This window comes from Aspergillus novofumigatus, assembly GCF_002847465.1.
Source record: "Aspergillus novofumigatus IBT 16806 chromosome Unknown P174scaffold_1, whole genome shotgun sequence".
In the NCBI taxonomy this organism is placed as follows: Eukaryota; Fungi; Ascomycota; class Eurotiomycetes; order Eurotiales; family Aspergillaceae; genus Aspergillus; species Aspergillus novofumigatus.
Window position 1 is genome coordinate 4,507,306 of NW_020194274.1, and position 13,182 is coordinate 4,520,487.

The 13,182-nt window shown below is 51.9% G+C and overlaps 6 protein-coding genes across 6 annotated transcripts; 2 read left to right on the top strand and 4 right to left on the bottom strand.

The window, feature by feature from the left end:
• The first annotated feature begins 628 nt into the window (after positions 1–628).
• Positions 629–2,396, top strand: P174DRAFT_500955 (pseudouridine synthase family protein). Its single transcript, XM_024831003.1, has 2 exons — positions 629–980; positions 1,033–2,396. Exons 1-2 carry the CDS (start codon positions 738–740, stop codon positions 2,371–2,373), a joined length of 1,584 nt encoding a protein of 527 aa, XP_024688062.1. The 5' UTR covers positions 629–737; the 3' UTR covers positions 2,374–2,396.
• Positions 2,397–2,657: 261 nt separating this feature from the next.
• On the bottom strand, positions 2,658–3,841 carry P174DRAFT_48952 (60S ribosomal protein eL32). Its single transcript, XM_024830803.1, has 5 exons — positions 3,643–3,841; positions 3,542–3,581; positions 3,181–3,305; positions 2,947–3,068; positions 2,658–2,889 (listed from the first exon to the last, which is right to left on the bottom strand). The coding sequence occupies exons 2-5, from the start codon at positions 3,579–3,581 to the stop codon at positions 2,781–2,783; spliced, it is 396 nt and encodes a 131-aa protein (XP_024688063.1). The 5' UTR covers positions 3,643–3,841; the 3' UTR covers positions 2,658–2,780.
• Positions 3,842–3,850: 9 nt separating this feature from the next.
• P174DRAFT_48971 (Gfo/Idh/MocA family protein) lies at positions 3,851–5,330 on the bottom strand. Its single transcript, XM_024830804.1, has 5 exons — positions 5,131–5,330; positions 5,045–5,070; positions 4,814–4,992; positions 4,468–4,751; positions 3,851–4,406 (listed from the first exon to the last, which is right to left on the bottom strand). Exons 1-5 carry the CDS (start codon positions 5,159–5,161, stop codon positions 3,901–3,903), a joined length of 1,026 nt encoding a protein of 341 aa, XP_024688064.1. The 5' UTR covers positions 5,162–5,330; the 3' UTR covers positions 3,851–3,900.
• A 156-nt stretch (positions 5,331–5,486) lies between these two features.
• Positions 5,487–6,876, bottom strand: P174DRAFT_447963 (uncharacterized protein). Its single transcript, XM_024828721.1, has 2 exons — positions 6,378–6,876; positions 5,487–6,310 (listed from the first exon to the last, which is right to left on the bottom strand). The coding sequence occupies exons 1-2, from the start codon at positions 6,592–6,594 to the stop codon at positions 5,772–5,774; spliced, it is 756 nt and encodes a 251-aa protein (XP_024688065.1). The 5' UTR covers positions 6,595–6,876; the 3' UTR covers positions 5,487–5,771.
• Positions 6,877–8,351: 1,475 nt separating this feature from the next.
• On the bottom strand, positions 8,352–10,174 carry P174DRAFT_456918 (translation initiation factor 4B; the record flags this gene model as incomplete). Its single annotated transcript, XM_024829480.1, has 6 exons — positions 8,352–8,788; positions 8,971–9,402; positions 9,467–9,751; positions 9,808–9,896; positions 10,043–10,091; positions 10,144–10,174. The coding sequence occupies 6 exons, from the start codon at positions 10,172–10,174 to the stop codon at positions 8,352–8,354; spliced, it is 1,323 nt and encodes a 440-aa protein (XP_024688066.1).
• Positions 10,175–11,340: 1,166 nt separating this feature from the next.
• Positions 11,341–12,359, top strand: P174DRAFT_500959 (uncharacterized protein). Its single transcript, XM_024831004.1, has 4 exons — positions 11,341–11,465; positions 11,572–11,685; positions 11,751–11,867; positions 11,920–12,359. The coding sequence occupies exons 1-4, from the start codon at positions 11,387–11,389 to the stop codon at positions 12,231–12,233; spliced, it is 624 nt and encodes a 207-aa protein (XP_024688067.1). The 5' UTR covers positions 11,341–11,386; the 3' UTR covers positions 12,234–12,359.
• The last annotated feature ends 823 nt before the right edge of the window (positions 12,360–13,182 follow it).

Below are 13,182 nucleotides of genomic sequence, written 5' to 3' on the forward strand. Positions count from 1 at the left end.
TTTGGCTTCTAGTTCCTCTTTGGGGACATTTTGTTTGTGGTGTGAGGTAGGATGTTATAGTGAGGGCGGTTACTTGAGTAGGTGGTGGTTATATATAACTGACGATAATGATATTGCTCGTCAGCTTGGCTGTCGCCAATCGGAATTCAATTCGGAAAAGTTCACTTCCAGTACAACTTCATCAATGGAAAATAATTCTAGCTTCTTATAGGGAGGTAGTTGTAGTGCTGTTGCTAAATTCGTTTGATGTTGATGTTGTTGTCGATGCTCGGAGACCTCAGGCACCAAGGAGCCGAGGTTGAAATGCAGGCACAGTTGATTGGTTGCATAGCTTATGCAGAATTAGTAATGGAAAGTTTATGTACATGTGCCTGAGGAGGGGATGAGATCGCGACAATAGCGATGATTGACAGCTAAGATGTTGCGATACTGAATTGAATATGGGTATTATAGAGAGGTAAATTATATCGGATTTGACGGTGTATAAACATTTTAATATCAATACAGTATATAACGATTGTTATTACAGTTGTTGGCTTCTGTACCTCTCTATCTGATTTCCCCGCAACGCTAATTTATTTTTTTGATATTTTTTTTGGGTGGCTATTTTGTGTCTTCACCAGAAGCACACACGTACACGGCCGCACAAAATTACGGGATTGTGGATATCACCCCTGGCTCCATCTCCTCGCATTACTGCATATCTGCTGCGACAAGGCAGGATACCTGCGTCCAGCATGGCTGTCGTTCCCGTCGACACCACCCTCAAAGTCCCTCCTGCGGACCCCGTCGAAGAACCCCCGAAAGTCGCCGTCACTCCATGCGATCCATGGCCGATCCCATACTACTTTGAAGGCGGACTGCGCAGGGTCAAGCCCTACTACTACACATACAACACCTACTGCAAGGAGCGATGGCGGGGTCGGCAGCTGCAGGAAATTTTCACGTCCGAGTTCAGAGATCGGCCGGCCGAGTACTACGTGGGTCTTCAGACTGTGAATCAGATTGAACGCTGTCGCTAATGCAATGCAGGTACAAGCCCTTGCGGACGGTAAGGTCACTGTCAACGGAAAAACCGCGGCCCCCGACACTGTGATCAAGAACGGCGAAATCATCTCGCATACCCTCCACCGCCATGAACCTCCCGTCACCGGCCACGAGATTGGAATCATACACGAGGACAATGATATCCTTGTGATCGATAAGCCCGCGGGCGTCCCCGTCCACGCCGCCGGCCGGTACCACTACAACTCGATCATCGAGATCCTGCGCTCGCAGCGCGGGCAGGAGTTCGTCCCGCGGCCCTGCAATCGCCTGGACCGCCTGACCTCCGGGGTGATGTTCATCGCGAAGCACCCCAAGGCCGCGGACGCCATCACCGTCAAGCTGAAGCAGCGCACCGTGCAAAAGGAGTACATCGCGCGCGTCAAGGGCCGCTTCCCGGACGGCGTGGTGGTCTGCGACCAGCCCATCATGTCCGTTAGTCCCAAGCTGGGGCTCAACCGCGTGCGCGCCACCGGCAAGGACGCAAAGACCAAGTTCCGCCGGCTGGCGTACTACCCGCCAGCCTCGGCCGCCCCCGAACCAGACGAGAACGAAGTGACAGCCAGCGGCGACCGGCCTGCGACGCCGCCGCCGCTCCTCGCCAACGAATCCGAAGGCTACAGCATTGTGCACTGCCTCCCGCTGACAGGGCGCACGCACCAGATCCGCGTGCACCTGCAGTTTTTGGGCCACCCGATCACCAACGACCCGATCTACTCCAACCGGCGGGTCTTCGGGCCGGACCTCGGCCGCAACGAGGCGACCGCCGAGCGCGACGAAGAGATCATGGACCGGCTGTCCGAAATGGGCAAGACGGAGGTCGCTGATACGACAACGTACCGCACGCACCTGACGACCGTGCCGCCCGTGCCGCCGGGCACGCACCCGTCCGTCGTCGAGGAGATCATGTCACGCGAGCACGAGGCCGCCGTGCACGACTACCACAAGCGCAAGGGCGAGCGCCTCTCCGGCGAGGTCTGCGACGTCTGTGGCACGGAGCTCTACACCGACCCCGGGGTCCATGAGCTCGGCATCTTCCTGCATGCGGTTGCGTACTCTGATCTAGAGGGTCAGTGGAAGTATCGTAGCAAGATGCCTACGTGGGCTATGCCGCCCAAGGGGCTGGATGGGCCGCGTGAGGCGCCGGACTGGGTGCCAGTCCCGGAAGAAGAGGAGATTGTCATTGGCCAGACGCCGATTCCCGAGGGCATGGTTGTCGAGGGTTCTGAGCAGCGGGAGAACCCCGTGCTGGTGAGGGGGTGGGGCTGGTGGATGTCTCTGCTGTTCGGCAGCAGGAGTTTCAGGAAGAGCATAATACATAGACCATGATTTATATAGACGCATTAATGATGTGAGATTTACTGTAACTATTGACATGATGTACAAACTACGCATACTGCAGTGACGGGAATCTCCTCATGACTTCAAGGATCTACACTTGCCATCATAGATGGCTGACTACAATACATCCTACAGGAAAGCATGCATGATGCACATATCTTGAATCGTCATTTTGCCACGAGGATTGCACGACCATACATGGAACCGACAACCGACACCCTTTTCCGCACCCGCCAGAGGAAACGGACACTCAGCCACAAGGACGAGGATGAGGAAAGAGGAGGAAAATAAAAAGGACGTCCACCATCCGGCCCCCTTCATGGTATATTTGTAAGCGGTAAGAAGCTAGGGTCAAAATTTTTCGTTCTATTATTTCATCATTCCTATTCCACCATTTACGCCTCAACGGTGACACGGCCCTTGGGGTTGGTGACCTTGACGCCGAGCGCCTTGGCCTTGGCAATGATGTCGACGCGCTTGCGGGAGGAGACGGCGGAGGCGATCCTATCCATCAATCAGTATATTCTATCCGTACGAGTGATTCAAGGCGAGGGAACGTACTCAGCGGCGTAGGTGCGGTTGTGCATGAGCAGCAGCTCGACGTCCTTGGGGTTGTGGACGAGGAAAGCCTTGTGGCCGGAGGGCATCATGTGCTTGGTCTTCTTGTTGCTACCGTAACCGATCTAGTCCAGAAATATCAGCATGCCAGTTCGTAAGGTAGACCGCAGCGATTCCAGATTTGTCTCGTCGAGGTGATCGAATCTGATGCGGCTAGGGTCGAGGAACTAAACGTACGGAAGGCATGGGGATGTTGCCCTTGAAGCGTCTGCGGACACGGTTGTCGATACCCTTGGGCTTGCGCCATGACTCCGGCACGCACTTGAAGCGGTCGGACTGGTGGCGGAAGAAGCGCTTGGTGCCTGTTCAACGTCCGTGTCAGTTCTCCTGATATCCATGTGCTCGTGTGTAAATTTTCTTTTCAAGCAATTCATGCAACGCTCGCAACGAAGGTCTTGATTCGGTCGCTGATTCCATCTCTTTGAACCATCTCTTCCATCACATCCAAACCAGATCATCCATTCCTTGCATCTCCAGAATCGAATTTTGTACGTGTGCTTGAGGCAGGGAAAGGCTGGCAGAGGGAGCTAGAACATACGCTTCTTGACGATGGGGACGTGCTTCTTTGCGAGGACCATCTTGAACCTGTCAGTACAATCTCAATGCATCAAATAATAAAAACGCAGATAATGAACATACCTTGTCGGTATCGTTGGGTCTCGCTGGCTGGCGCTCGAGAGTTGTCGTGACGATTCGAGTTCAATCTCAAAATTTCCGCTGAGGTTTGGCCGCCTGAGCGAGCGAGTCTGAGTGCAGCGGGGACGCTAGTGGATCGCTAAGCGAGAACGGGTGTTTAGGGCTTGCGCGGCTAACCCTCGCCAAGACTTACGGATGTACCTATCAGATTGAAGTTACTGTATCATAAGGAATCAATTGCCATGAAAAGCTGATAAGTATCTACGCTTGTAATTCCACGCTCTGTCTCTCGCCGTCTCTCTCACCACTCGTCAACATCTTCTCCATAATCTCCAAATCAGCCAACGCCTCTTCTGGGCTCTGTCGCTTGTCGACGGAAGCACCGTTGGCAATCGTCGCAGCAAATACGGCGACCTCACGGCTAACACCTCGTCCGTCAAAGGCGAGCTCATTGCTCTCGCCTTTAATTGTGAGGGTGTCAAAGTTCAAAGCGACTACGCCCCCCTCGCAGTCAAACTCGAAAACAGAGTCATTAAAGGCTGATCCGTACGACAAGGACAGCACACCCGTAGCGCCAGATCTGGTCTTCATCACCGCGTTCACCGTGTCCAGCGGAGCGAGATGCTGCTGCTGGAGACAGGACTGTGCGGATATCGTAGCGACGGTATCGTTCGACCCGAGAATCAATCGTAGAGCTGCTATCACATGGACACCGCCGTCGAGGATGAATCCGCCCTGGTATCCGGGTGTTTGGCGCCATGCGGTTTCTACTCCGTTAGACCAACGAAACCAGATGCAATAAGACGTAGAGCGAAGTAATCTACTTACTAAAATACTTCGAGTCCGTCGAGATCAGCGCGTGAGAATTCACCCGGAAATTCTTGACCCGGCCCAGCTTCTGCACCTCCTCGGCCGTGCGCAGAAACTTGGTCATGTATCGGAAGTTCTCTGCGACGGCCCAGAGCGTCTTGCTGGTGTCGATGTTGGCATTGTACCACTGCAGCAGGTCCCGCGCCGTGGCAATGTCCTTGGCAATCGGTTTCTCGGACAGGACGTGCTTCCCTGCGGTCAGGGCCTTGCGGATGAAATCCGGCTGGACCAGGATGGGGAGACTGCACGGAGGTTGATTAGCCAGTGAGACTATCGCTGGAGGGGTAGAGGGTGCCAAACGCACGCAATGACAACCGCCGCGATGTCCTCTCGGGCGAGCAAATCGGCGTAACCCTTTCCGGGGCCAGAGTCCTCCGAGTAGAGGTCAACGCCCGTAGTCCCGTTTGCGAGATCCTGGGCTGATTTGAGGGAGCGGGAATAGATGGCTTTCAGCTTGAAGTCCTTTGCTGCTTGGACTGCAGGCTATGACTGGTGTCAGGGTAGTCAGATCAAATGACAAAATGGAATGGCGTACCAGATGCTCTTCGCGAGCGAAGATGCCTGTGATTTTATCAGCTTTAGATCAATGGCTGTTGTATGGAGTACAGATGGTGGGCATACCGCTTCCAATGATAGCCACTCCGGCAGACATATCGAGGGTTCAAAGGCAACAGATTCACAGACAGTAGTACTGACAATCGAGACCGTACAGAGGCACGACTTTATATACCTTGGAATAAGATTAGAAATCCGGTTACGCAGCATCCAGCTGCCATGCTTCTGCCGGCATTTCATTGGCGCCCCCATCTGTCAGACCCTGCGCTGGGCGGGGTGGAGAGTGGAAAGTGGAAACGACCCGGTGAAGCATACAGCGTTTAGCCTAAACCATGACAACACGGACTGTTGCCCGTGGGCAAATGGGTGCCATCTAATGAGTCACTGGAGGTATCGGACTTTAAGAAAAGGAGGTCATTAGTGTCATATTGTACCATTTGCACAGCCGTCTACCATGTAGTGATCAACTGGTGTAGATTGCTGAAGCATCAGCTATAACAACAGAGTAAATGCTCTCCAAAACGCCTTCCTGTCATAACAATGCTGGTCGTGGTCCTCATGGGCCCATAGCTCATGGCCATTCATGAGGCCATATCGCGTCAAAAACAATCCAAAGCAGGAGTCGTCCGCCGGAACCAAAAGAGGGGGTATAATAGATCCAAAGCAAAGCCAAAAAGAAAAAAAGGGGAAGTCTATATATCCGTGGACTACCCGACCAATGCTCGAAGCCGCTCTACGCGCTCCATCGCCTTTTCCAGTCTGTCAAGACGTTTCCTCTTCTCGATATCCCGGCGTTCAAGCACCGCCACCCTCTCTTCCAATTTCGCCCGCGCCTTGCGCTCTTGCGCAACCATCTCGTTCGCTTGACTGAACAGCTGCGCCGTCAGTTCCTCCAGCTCCGAACTGGCCTGGGAGAGCTGGCTCTCCGCCGCCTTGCGTAAGCTCTGTTCTCGCTCGAGCGCAGTCTGAAGCTCTGTCGTAGCTTGGTCCGGAGAAGGAGTGGGTTGTGCTGGCGGGGCCATGGTCTGGGTCGGGGATGCGGTGCTAGGACGACGGTAAGGGAGAAGAGACGTCAGCGACGATAGGCGACTTTGTTGCTGGGCCTGCGGTGGCGAGGACCGGAGATTCTCGCTATCATTCGACGGAGCGGATGATGTGGACGATGCGGAGCCTGTCCTGGGGGTGTGCGTGTTGGTTTGCGATCGGAGACGGCGCACTTCTTTTTCATACTCGGCCAGTTGTGCAGCTGTAGACGTAAACCGGATTAGCAACATCGTCAGGTAATTTGCCTTGTTCGTAGCAACCGCGCTTACCCATCTGTGTAGCGTGAGCGTTCAACAGCTCGACCTGACCCTCCAACTCCTTCGCCCTCTTCCGGGCGCTCTCGACTAATTGATCCTGCGACATGTATCTGTCCTGGCCACATGTTGGACAATTCTTCCCTGAAATATTGGGGGTAGCACTCGTCATGGTCGGAAGCATTCCCACAAGCGTCGTAGCCGTCACAGTCGTGGTTGCGGTGGTCGACATTATGGAGGCATGAATCGGAGGAATGGGAAGTGCTCTTCTAGGCCGAACTCAGAGCATTGAGGCCTGAAACGAAGCCGAACCTGGGGTCGCGGAAATGAAAGGATGGAGGCTCGGCGTCGCAAGTCGTCCAGTCGTCCGCTCGTCCAGTCCGGGCCTTAAAATAGCGGGGGCAGATCGGTGAAGTGTCCAGGGCGCAAAGAAGAGAAGTGGCACTGAAAATATGTCTCATGAGGTTCACAATAAGTAATTACTGGGACAGTCAAGGAGGTAAGGAAGCGAAGTCAAAGGGAGGCTGACTAGGCGTTATTATTATCAAATGCTGGGGAAGGATCATGATTCGTGTTACAGGCTGGAGTTACAGTCAGTAAAGTCTATGTTTAGCGCATTCTATAAATATGTCTCTCTAGGCTATATGGTAAAGGCAAGGGAATCCGATTGCCTGTCAATGAACAATGCGAACTGCAAATCAAGAAGACTCTTTCTTGAAATGTCAACGATCAATCTTTGAAGCTTACTATTCACCAGTATATGCAACTAAATATGATTTGATTGTGGTTAAATGAGTCGCCCTACTAAAAGGTACACGTGTAGATCGTGGGTCACTTTTAGTCTCCGCGTCTGGTGGATTTTAGTGTGGTTGACTGGTCACCTCCAGGAACTAGATAAAATAATCCAGTCTCCTAGGATATCAATATCGATTAATATCGATCAATTATACAGATTACCACTCTTTATCTCATGAACTTGATCCAACCTGCCTGCGCAGGAGTGAAGGGTTCCCCAACCATCGACATTAGTCCCTTGCAAGGAATGAAGTATCTCAGCGTCCACCATAGCTGATCGCCAGGGAAACACCAGCCATTCTAGCTATATCCCTTGCAACGTGGAGGTAAAGATTAGCTATCTACTCGCTACTTGCCCCTCTTCTCGTCGTGTTGCTCAGTCCCTCCTTGCTTGGATATTTATCTCCCAGTGGCTGGCACAGGAATGTAGCCTCGCGCACCCAGTCAAGGAGCTGTCAAGAGAAGCTGGTGGTTGACGCCTGTCGGCACTAAAGTTGCCTACATCGCATTCTATGTTCTTCCCAGCTTCGCATCATACATCCAGCTTCTGAGTCATAATCTTATTCGCATGGCTGTCTCGTCATCTAGGAAGGGACATGGCTCCGTTAGAAGAACAAGTAGAATAGGACTCCACACTCCATCTCCCCCAATCCCGAAACAAGATAGACAATGAGAGGGGGGAATACGTTGACAGCGAGAAGACCAATTCTGCCGAGGAAAGGAGAAGGAAGAAATACAAACATCTCAGGAAGTCACATAGCCCGTTCCTTCACATAGGCCGTGATGGGTCATGAGTGCAACAACACTAAATCCACACAACATGGGAATAGCTAGCTCAGAGAAGGGGAGGGGAAACACGGATGACGACAAGGAAATGGGTAGACATAACAAGAAAATAAACACGAACTTTTTCGACGTGCCCTACAACGTCAGCAGTGACGAGACGTGGTTCAGGAATCTAGCCCGACGAAAGATATCACGAACCAAAGAGAAGGTGGAGTAGAGAGGATGGCAGAGGAAGGAAAAAAGCTGGCCATCGACTTAACCAAGAAGAAATGCTGAGAGCAAGGAGGCTGTACCGTCAGATTTGTGGCATCCGAGAAAAAACGACAACTGACGAACCCTACTTCTCCCTGAAACCAGCGTAGTAGTACTCGGCTATGAACGATGACATGAATCAGGGTATCGAGAAATCTATGCGAATGTACGTCCAGACTGCCCACGACGGTTGCTGCGTTGCCTCGAGCTCACAGTGCTCCAGCCTTCTTCGTCTGCGGCAGCCTCGGCGGGCTGAGCAGGACCTCCGCTTCGCCAGTTACCGTTCGCCTTGCCGGCGGGAGCCTGCTTCGAGGCCTCATCACCCACAGCAGCGGCAGGGGCTTTTTCCGGTTGCTCTTGTTCAGCAGCACCGCTTTCATCCTCACCGGCCTGCCGGAGGATCTCGAAGTTCTTTCCGCCTTGAGGGATGTCCATGCTGTCCTTGCCGTTGGGATCGGCGGCTGGCACAGGCTTCTCGCTCTTGGCCTGCTCCTTGGATTGGCGCTGCTTCTCGGCTTTCTCGGCCTTGGCCTTCTCTTCGGCCTCCTTCTTCTGACGGAGCGCTAGTTGACGACGTTCCTCAACTTGTCTCTCTCTGGCGGCAGTATCGATGGGCCGAGCACCACCGAATGGGCTAGCCTTCGAGTCAGTGCTGGCAGCGGGGCTGGACGGAGTTTCGGCGACAGTCCGCTTCTGGAGGTTCAACTTAGGGCGAGAGGCGGGAGCGGCGGGGCGGCAGGGGAGGCGGGAGTAGCGGCGGGAGAAGGAGGGTTACTGGGTTCCTTGGCAGGGGCCTGATCGGGGCGCATTCTGGCTCTCCATGAGTTATCGAGTTCGGCGGCAGTGGGTGCGCGCTCCTGGAATTCGCGGCGCGGGGGTCTCGAGCCATCCTGAGAGCGTCCCTCACCCCAAGCGGGCGAGCTTCTTCTGAAACCGGGGCCCTCGTTGCTGCGAGGACGGCCACCTTCTCTGACTGGTCCAGTCACCGGAGAAAGAGGACCCTTGCGCTCCCAGTTGCCGAAATCGCGCACCTTTCCATCCGACTCGAAGTTGCGACGACCACCGACACGTTCGCTACCGGCATCGGAGAGGTTGTCGAGGTTACGTCCGAAAGTCGAGCGGTCGGGCACACGACGGGGAGGTTGCTCGGGCGCGGGCAAGGGGCCCTTGCGAGTCCAGTCAAGCTCCTTGACATCACGCTCCTTGGCTGTTGACGGCAGTCAGTTTTTTCTTGCGCACAGAATGTGTTGAACATGCGAGAAGATACTTACGGGGCTCAGCGATGCTGACACGAATCGCTCTTCCCTGAAGGGTGGTTCCTGAGAGGTCAAGGGCCTTCTTCAAGCCGTCGACGGTCTCAAATTCCACATAGCCGAAGCCCTTCGGGCTTCCTGTCAACTTATCTTCAACGATACGGACGTTCGTCACGCCACACCCAGCAAACAGGTCGTTGATATCGGCCGAGGTCGCCTCAAAAGAAAGGTTTCCAACGTGAGCGGTGTAAGGGGGTTGAGTAGGAAGTGGGAGAGGCTCTCTGATCGCATATCCACCACGGTCTGTGTCACTCTAGGATCAGACTGCATTCTTAACCGATTGAAACCGGGAGCCATACCATTAAAGCCATTGCCGAATCCACCGGAAAGAGGGCCAGCGCCGCGGCGGTCACCTCCGTAGCTGAGTTGGGAAGGAGGAGCTATGCAACTTTAGCCTCGCCATCCTTATCGCAAGTGAAAGAGAGTATCGGCGGAAAAGTATCACGATAGTGCGCCTAGTACATACCGGCTGCAAAGTCCTGAAATCAGCAAAAACCATCATTTTTCCAGTGTTTCATCGATGACAGTTGCAACTTACAAGGCAAAGGCATATCCTCCATCTCATCGGCCCAGGAGCCAAGGCCTGTTTCGCTTAGCACAGTCCATCCCCGCGGGGAATTTGTGTGGGAACCTACTTTCATCGGCCAGGAAGGTGCCGATAGACATCTTCTGGGCTTTCTGCTTTGCGGGCGCTGCATCGGATACCGTTAGTACTGATCATCATATTCGACGCATCTGATCTGGAGACTCATGGGATGCACTGAAGGAGGGTTCAGGGTGGTACATACCCATGATTGCGGTTGTGGAAATTCAGGAAACGCGCCAAGGACTTGTGCGCGTCTCAGGCAGGATGTTAAATGGGCTTAAATAGGGTTATAAGAAGACTTCCAGACAGGAAGATAAAAAGTGATTTCAAGAAATGACGTCTAGTTGTTTGAACAAGTAGACGTGCGATGAATTATTGCAGGTGACCTCCGCAGTTGAAAGGACAGAGGGGGGGAAAGTAGGTTAATCCGTGAGGATAATTTTTAGTATGACGCTAGAAAAGTCAGCCTCAGGAAAAAAAAAGTGGTGGTGCGGCTTCCGGCCTCGACCCAACCCCAGGGCTTTGTCACATCGGTGCTCGGTGTGCCATCAAGACATCCTGGAGAGGCAATTTGCACATTCTTTCCAGATAACAAAGCAATTAACTATCCAGTTATTACTTGATAATCACTATATCATACTTCTAACTTTGTTTCATGACTGATCGGCTCAATGCAAGCCATCTTGAACCAATCCAGTAATACGGAGTACGATGAGGGAAGCTTGTGCCCTTAGCCTGAGGCGGATTATTATCCTGCAGGCATACCACATATCCAACAGGATTCTGATACTCAGTAGTATAGGCCAGTATCTCAAATAGAGTGCAAAGTTGAGAGAGACTAATAAGGGCACGAAGCGACCATTATAGAGATAAACATTTTCCACTCATATTTGACAGCAGAGGTCCCTGGCTGGGTCTAGGGGTAGGTGGAGGGAGGGGCAAACTGTACCTATTACAGGCACAATACCTTAACTGTGTATGGTTCAATCAAGACGGTTCACAAGCAAATTGGGCCTACTTTGGTACCTATCCTTTCTCGAGTTAACCAAATCAGTGTAAAACTGTAAATAGAGTAAGGTGAAACACGGCTGAATCCTCCCTAGCAGCATTTAGATAGATGATCGATATCTGGATCGGAAATCGAGGTAGAAAAATTCGGCTGCAAATGACCTGAGGTCACGTGAGGTTCCGCCATATGAGCATCTACTCTGATAGATATCAGCAGGTCTTATCATTTACGTAGCCAACCACAGCGGCATGCTTCAAATATACAGTCCCTGGTCAGTCGCAAGATGAGTGGACAGAATGGTCAGAGGCCTGTATTAGGAGAGAATGTATGGTTGGCGTCATTAAAAGCCGGAGCTTTGAGCGGTGAGTTCTTCACTTTGCCTAACCAACCCGCAAACTTGCCCTCAGAGACCTTCAGTGGTCCATATGACGGGTTTCTTCTGAAAAGGCGCTGACTTTTGCCATTCAGGCTCTGCTGGCCTTGTTTATGGAGGCATCTCCGGTGTCATAAGGTCTCCTCACCCTGTAATCCATTCGATTTCTTGCGGTATCCACTGGTTTGTCTGTGGGACGTCCTTCTGGTGTACGTCGTATTTCTTCCATGTCCGGTGATGTTGGATGCTCATGATGCTGATTACTTGATTACAGGGCTAAGGAGTAACATTCTAAGTCTCCACTATGAGGATAGGGCCACCCCAAAACAGAGAGCCTATGTCAGCGCTGTCTCTGGTGGCATCGCTGGCGGCGCCGTGACTAGATTAATGGGTACTTGAAATCCAAAGACTGCTTGAAATGTGCGACTAATAAGAAATCACAGGTGGTCGTCTCATCCCTGGAGTTGCCGTATTCTCGCTGCTCGGCTACCTGGGACAGAGATCTTACAATGCTATCGACTCATGGCAGATGGAACATGCAAATACCCCATCGAAGCCAATTCTGCAACGAATAGCAGATTCCAAATGGATTCCACTCAAGACCCTCTCTGATGACGAATACAGGGGAATCTTAAGTGAGAAACTTCTCAGCATTGAGGCTGAAATAGCTATCATCGACGAAAAGATCGAGGAGCTTGAGAAAGCCAAAGCAAACGGACAGAACATGACGGGACTGGATCCTTCATCAAGTAGATGATCGCGTTGCATGGGAACGGCGCAAAGACGTCTTGTATTATATAAAAAGGAGCAAATTGTAAGATAGCCAACAGTTGGAGAGTGTGCCAGCATTTTCTATTGGCAAATGTTCAATACTTTCATCGAGGATAGTCAGCCCAGATCTGTAGGGCCACTTTAAAAAAGGCCGACACCCCTGTGTATCATAGCTAAATGACACTAAAGCGTAAGAGAATTATTTTAGTGACAATATGATAGTCCATAGACAAGTGTAATAAGAAAGCCCTGATTGAATATGTGGTAATTTATGCATGTATTTGGCTTGATTATATAACAAATCCTACCCCGAATGTAGTGGTTAATAGCACTTGCGAAAGGAGACATGTCATATAGAGGAGTCAGTTTGGTAGATTATGAAGATCGACAGCATTCCTAGAGGCCTCCTATCCCTATTCCCCAGTATGGATTTATATATGTGTGTTCATTGTTAGGCAAGTCCAAAGCTTTATGATTCTGTAGGTCAATGAGGCTCCTTTACAGAGAGCTAGGGGTGATCAAGTCATTGCCGAAGCAGGGAAGAACCGCACATCCAATGCTGTATGACATGCTCTAGTCATTTCCTGAGAGGGTAATCTATCTTCTGCGGCCTATATTATCCTGGCCAATAACCCACTAGATTGGTAGAGTTCGCCAGTTGACCCCAAGCAATAGTGCCGAGACAGCCGATCCGCCACAGAGCCAAATACTCCGTATTCGGTTTTCCGTAGTTAGTTAGTTAGCTCTGACCAAGTGGGCGGGCTTTCCGCTTCCAGATTATTGTTCCCCCCCCGTTTGCCCGCAACCACCGTTCGGCAGGTCTCCTGTTGCTGACATTATTATTCTTGATACGTAGCTAGTTAGTTTGACAGCTGATGGGTCTATGGTTCAGCCGCTCCGGTTCTATCTATCGCCTTATGATCCCTACTTCCATC

What these genes read in the sequence shown, in the direction of transcription:
- P174DRAFT_500955 (XM_024831003.1), top strand. Translation starts at nt 738, where the DNA reads ATGGCTGTCGTTCCCGTCGACACCACCCTCAAAGTCCCTCCTGCGGAC. An exon ending in ATCGGCCGGCCGAGTACTAC is followed by an intron (nt 981 to 1,032) that starts GTGGGTCTTCAG and finishes AATGCAATGCAG; the next exon opens with GTACAAGCCCTTGCGGACGG.
- P174DRAFT_48952 (XM_024830803.1), bottom strand. Translation starts at nt 3,581, where the DNA reads ATGGTCCTCGCAAAGAAGCACGTCCCCATCGTCAAGAAGC. An exon ending in CGTCCCCATCGTCAAGAAGC is followed by an intron (nt 3,306 to 3,541) that starts GTATGTTCTAGC and finishes GACGTTGAACAG; the next exon opens with GCACCAAGCGCTTCTTCCGC. An exon ending in AACCGCACCTACGCCGCTGA is followed by an intron (nt 2,890 to 2,946) that starts GTACGTTCCCTC and finishes ATTGATGGATAG; the next exon opens with GATCGCCTCCGCCGTCTCCT.
- P174DRAFT_48971 (XM_024830804.1), bottom strand. Translation starts at nt 5,161, where the DNA reads ATGTCTGCCGGAGTGGCTATCATTGGAAGCG. An exon ending in ATCGCGGCGGTTGTCATTGC is followed by an intron (nt 4,752 to 4,813) that starts GTGCGTTTGGCA and finishes ACCTCCGTGCAG; the next exon opens with TCTCCCCATCCTGGTCCAGC. An exon ending in GACGGACTCGAAGTATTTTA is followed by an intron (nt 4,407 to 4,467) that starts GTAAGTAGATTA and finishes CTAACGGAGTAG; the next exon opens with AAACCGCATGGCGCCAAACA.
- P174DRAFT_447963 (XM_024828721.1), bottom strand. Translation starts at nt 6,594, where the DNA reads ATGTCGACCACCGCAACCACGACTGTGACGGCTACGACGCTTGTGGGA. An exon ending in CGCTCACGCTACACAGATGG is followed by an intron (nt 6,311 to 6,377) that starts GTAAGCGCGGTT and finishes TTACGTCTACAG; the next exon opens with CTGCACAACTGGCCGAGTAT.
- P174DRAFT_500959 (XM_024831004.1), top strand. Translation starts at nt 11,387, where the DNA reads ATGAGTGGACAGAATGGTCAGAGGCCTGTATTAGGAGAGAATGTATGG. An exon ending in AAAAGCCGGAGCTTTGAGCG is followed by an intron (nt 11,466 to 11,571) that starts GTGAGTTCTTCA and finishes TTTGCCATTCAG; the next exon opens with GCTCTGCTGGCCTTGTTTAT. An exon ending in CTGTGGGACGTCCTTCTGGT is followed by an intron (nt 11,686 to 11,750) that starts GTACGTCGTATT and finishes ACTTGATTACAG; the next exon opens with GGCTAAGGAGTAACATTCTA.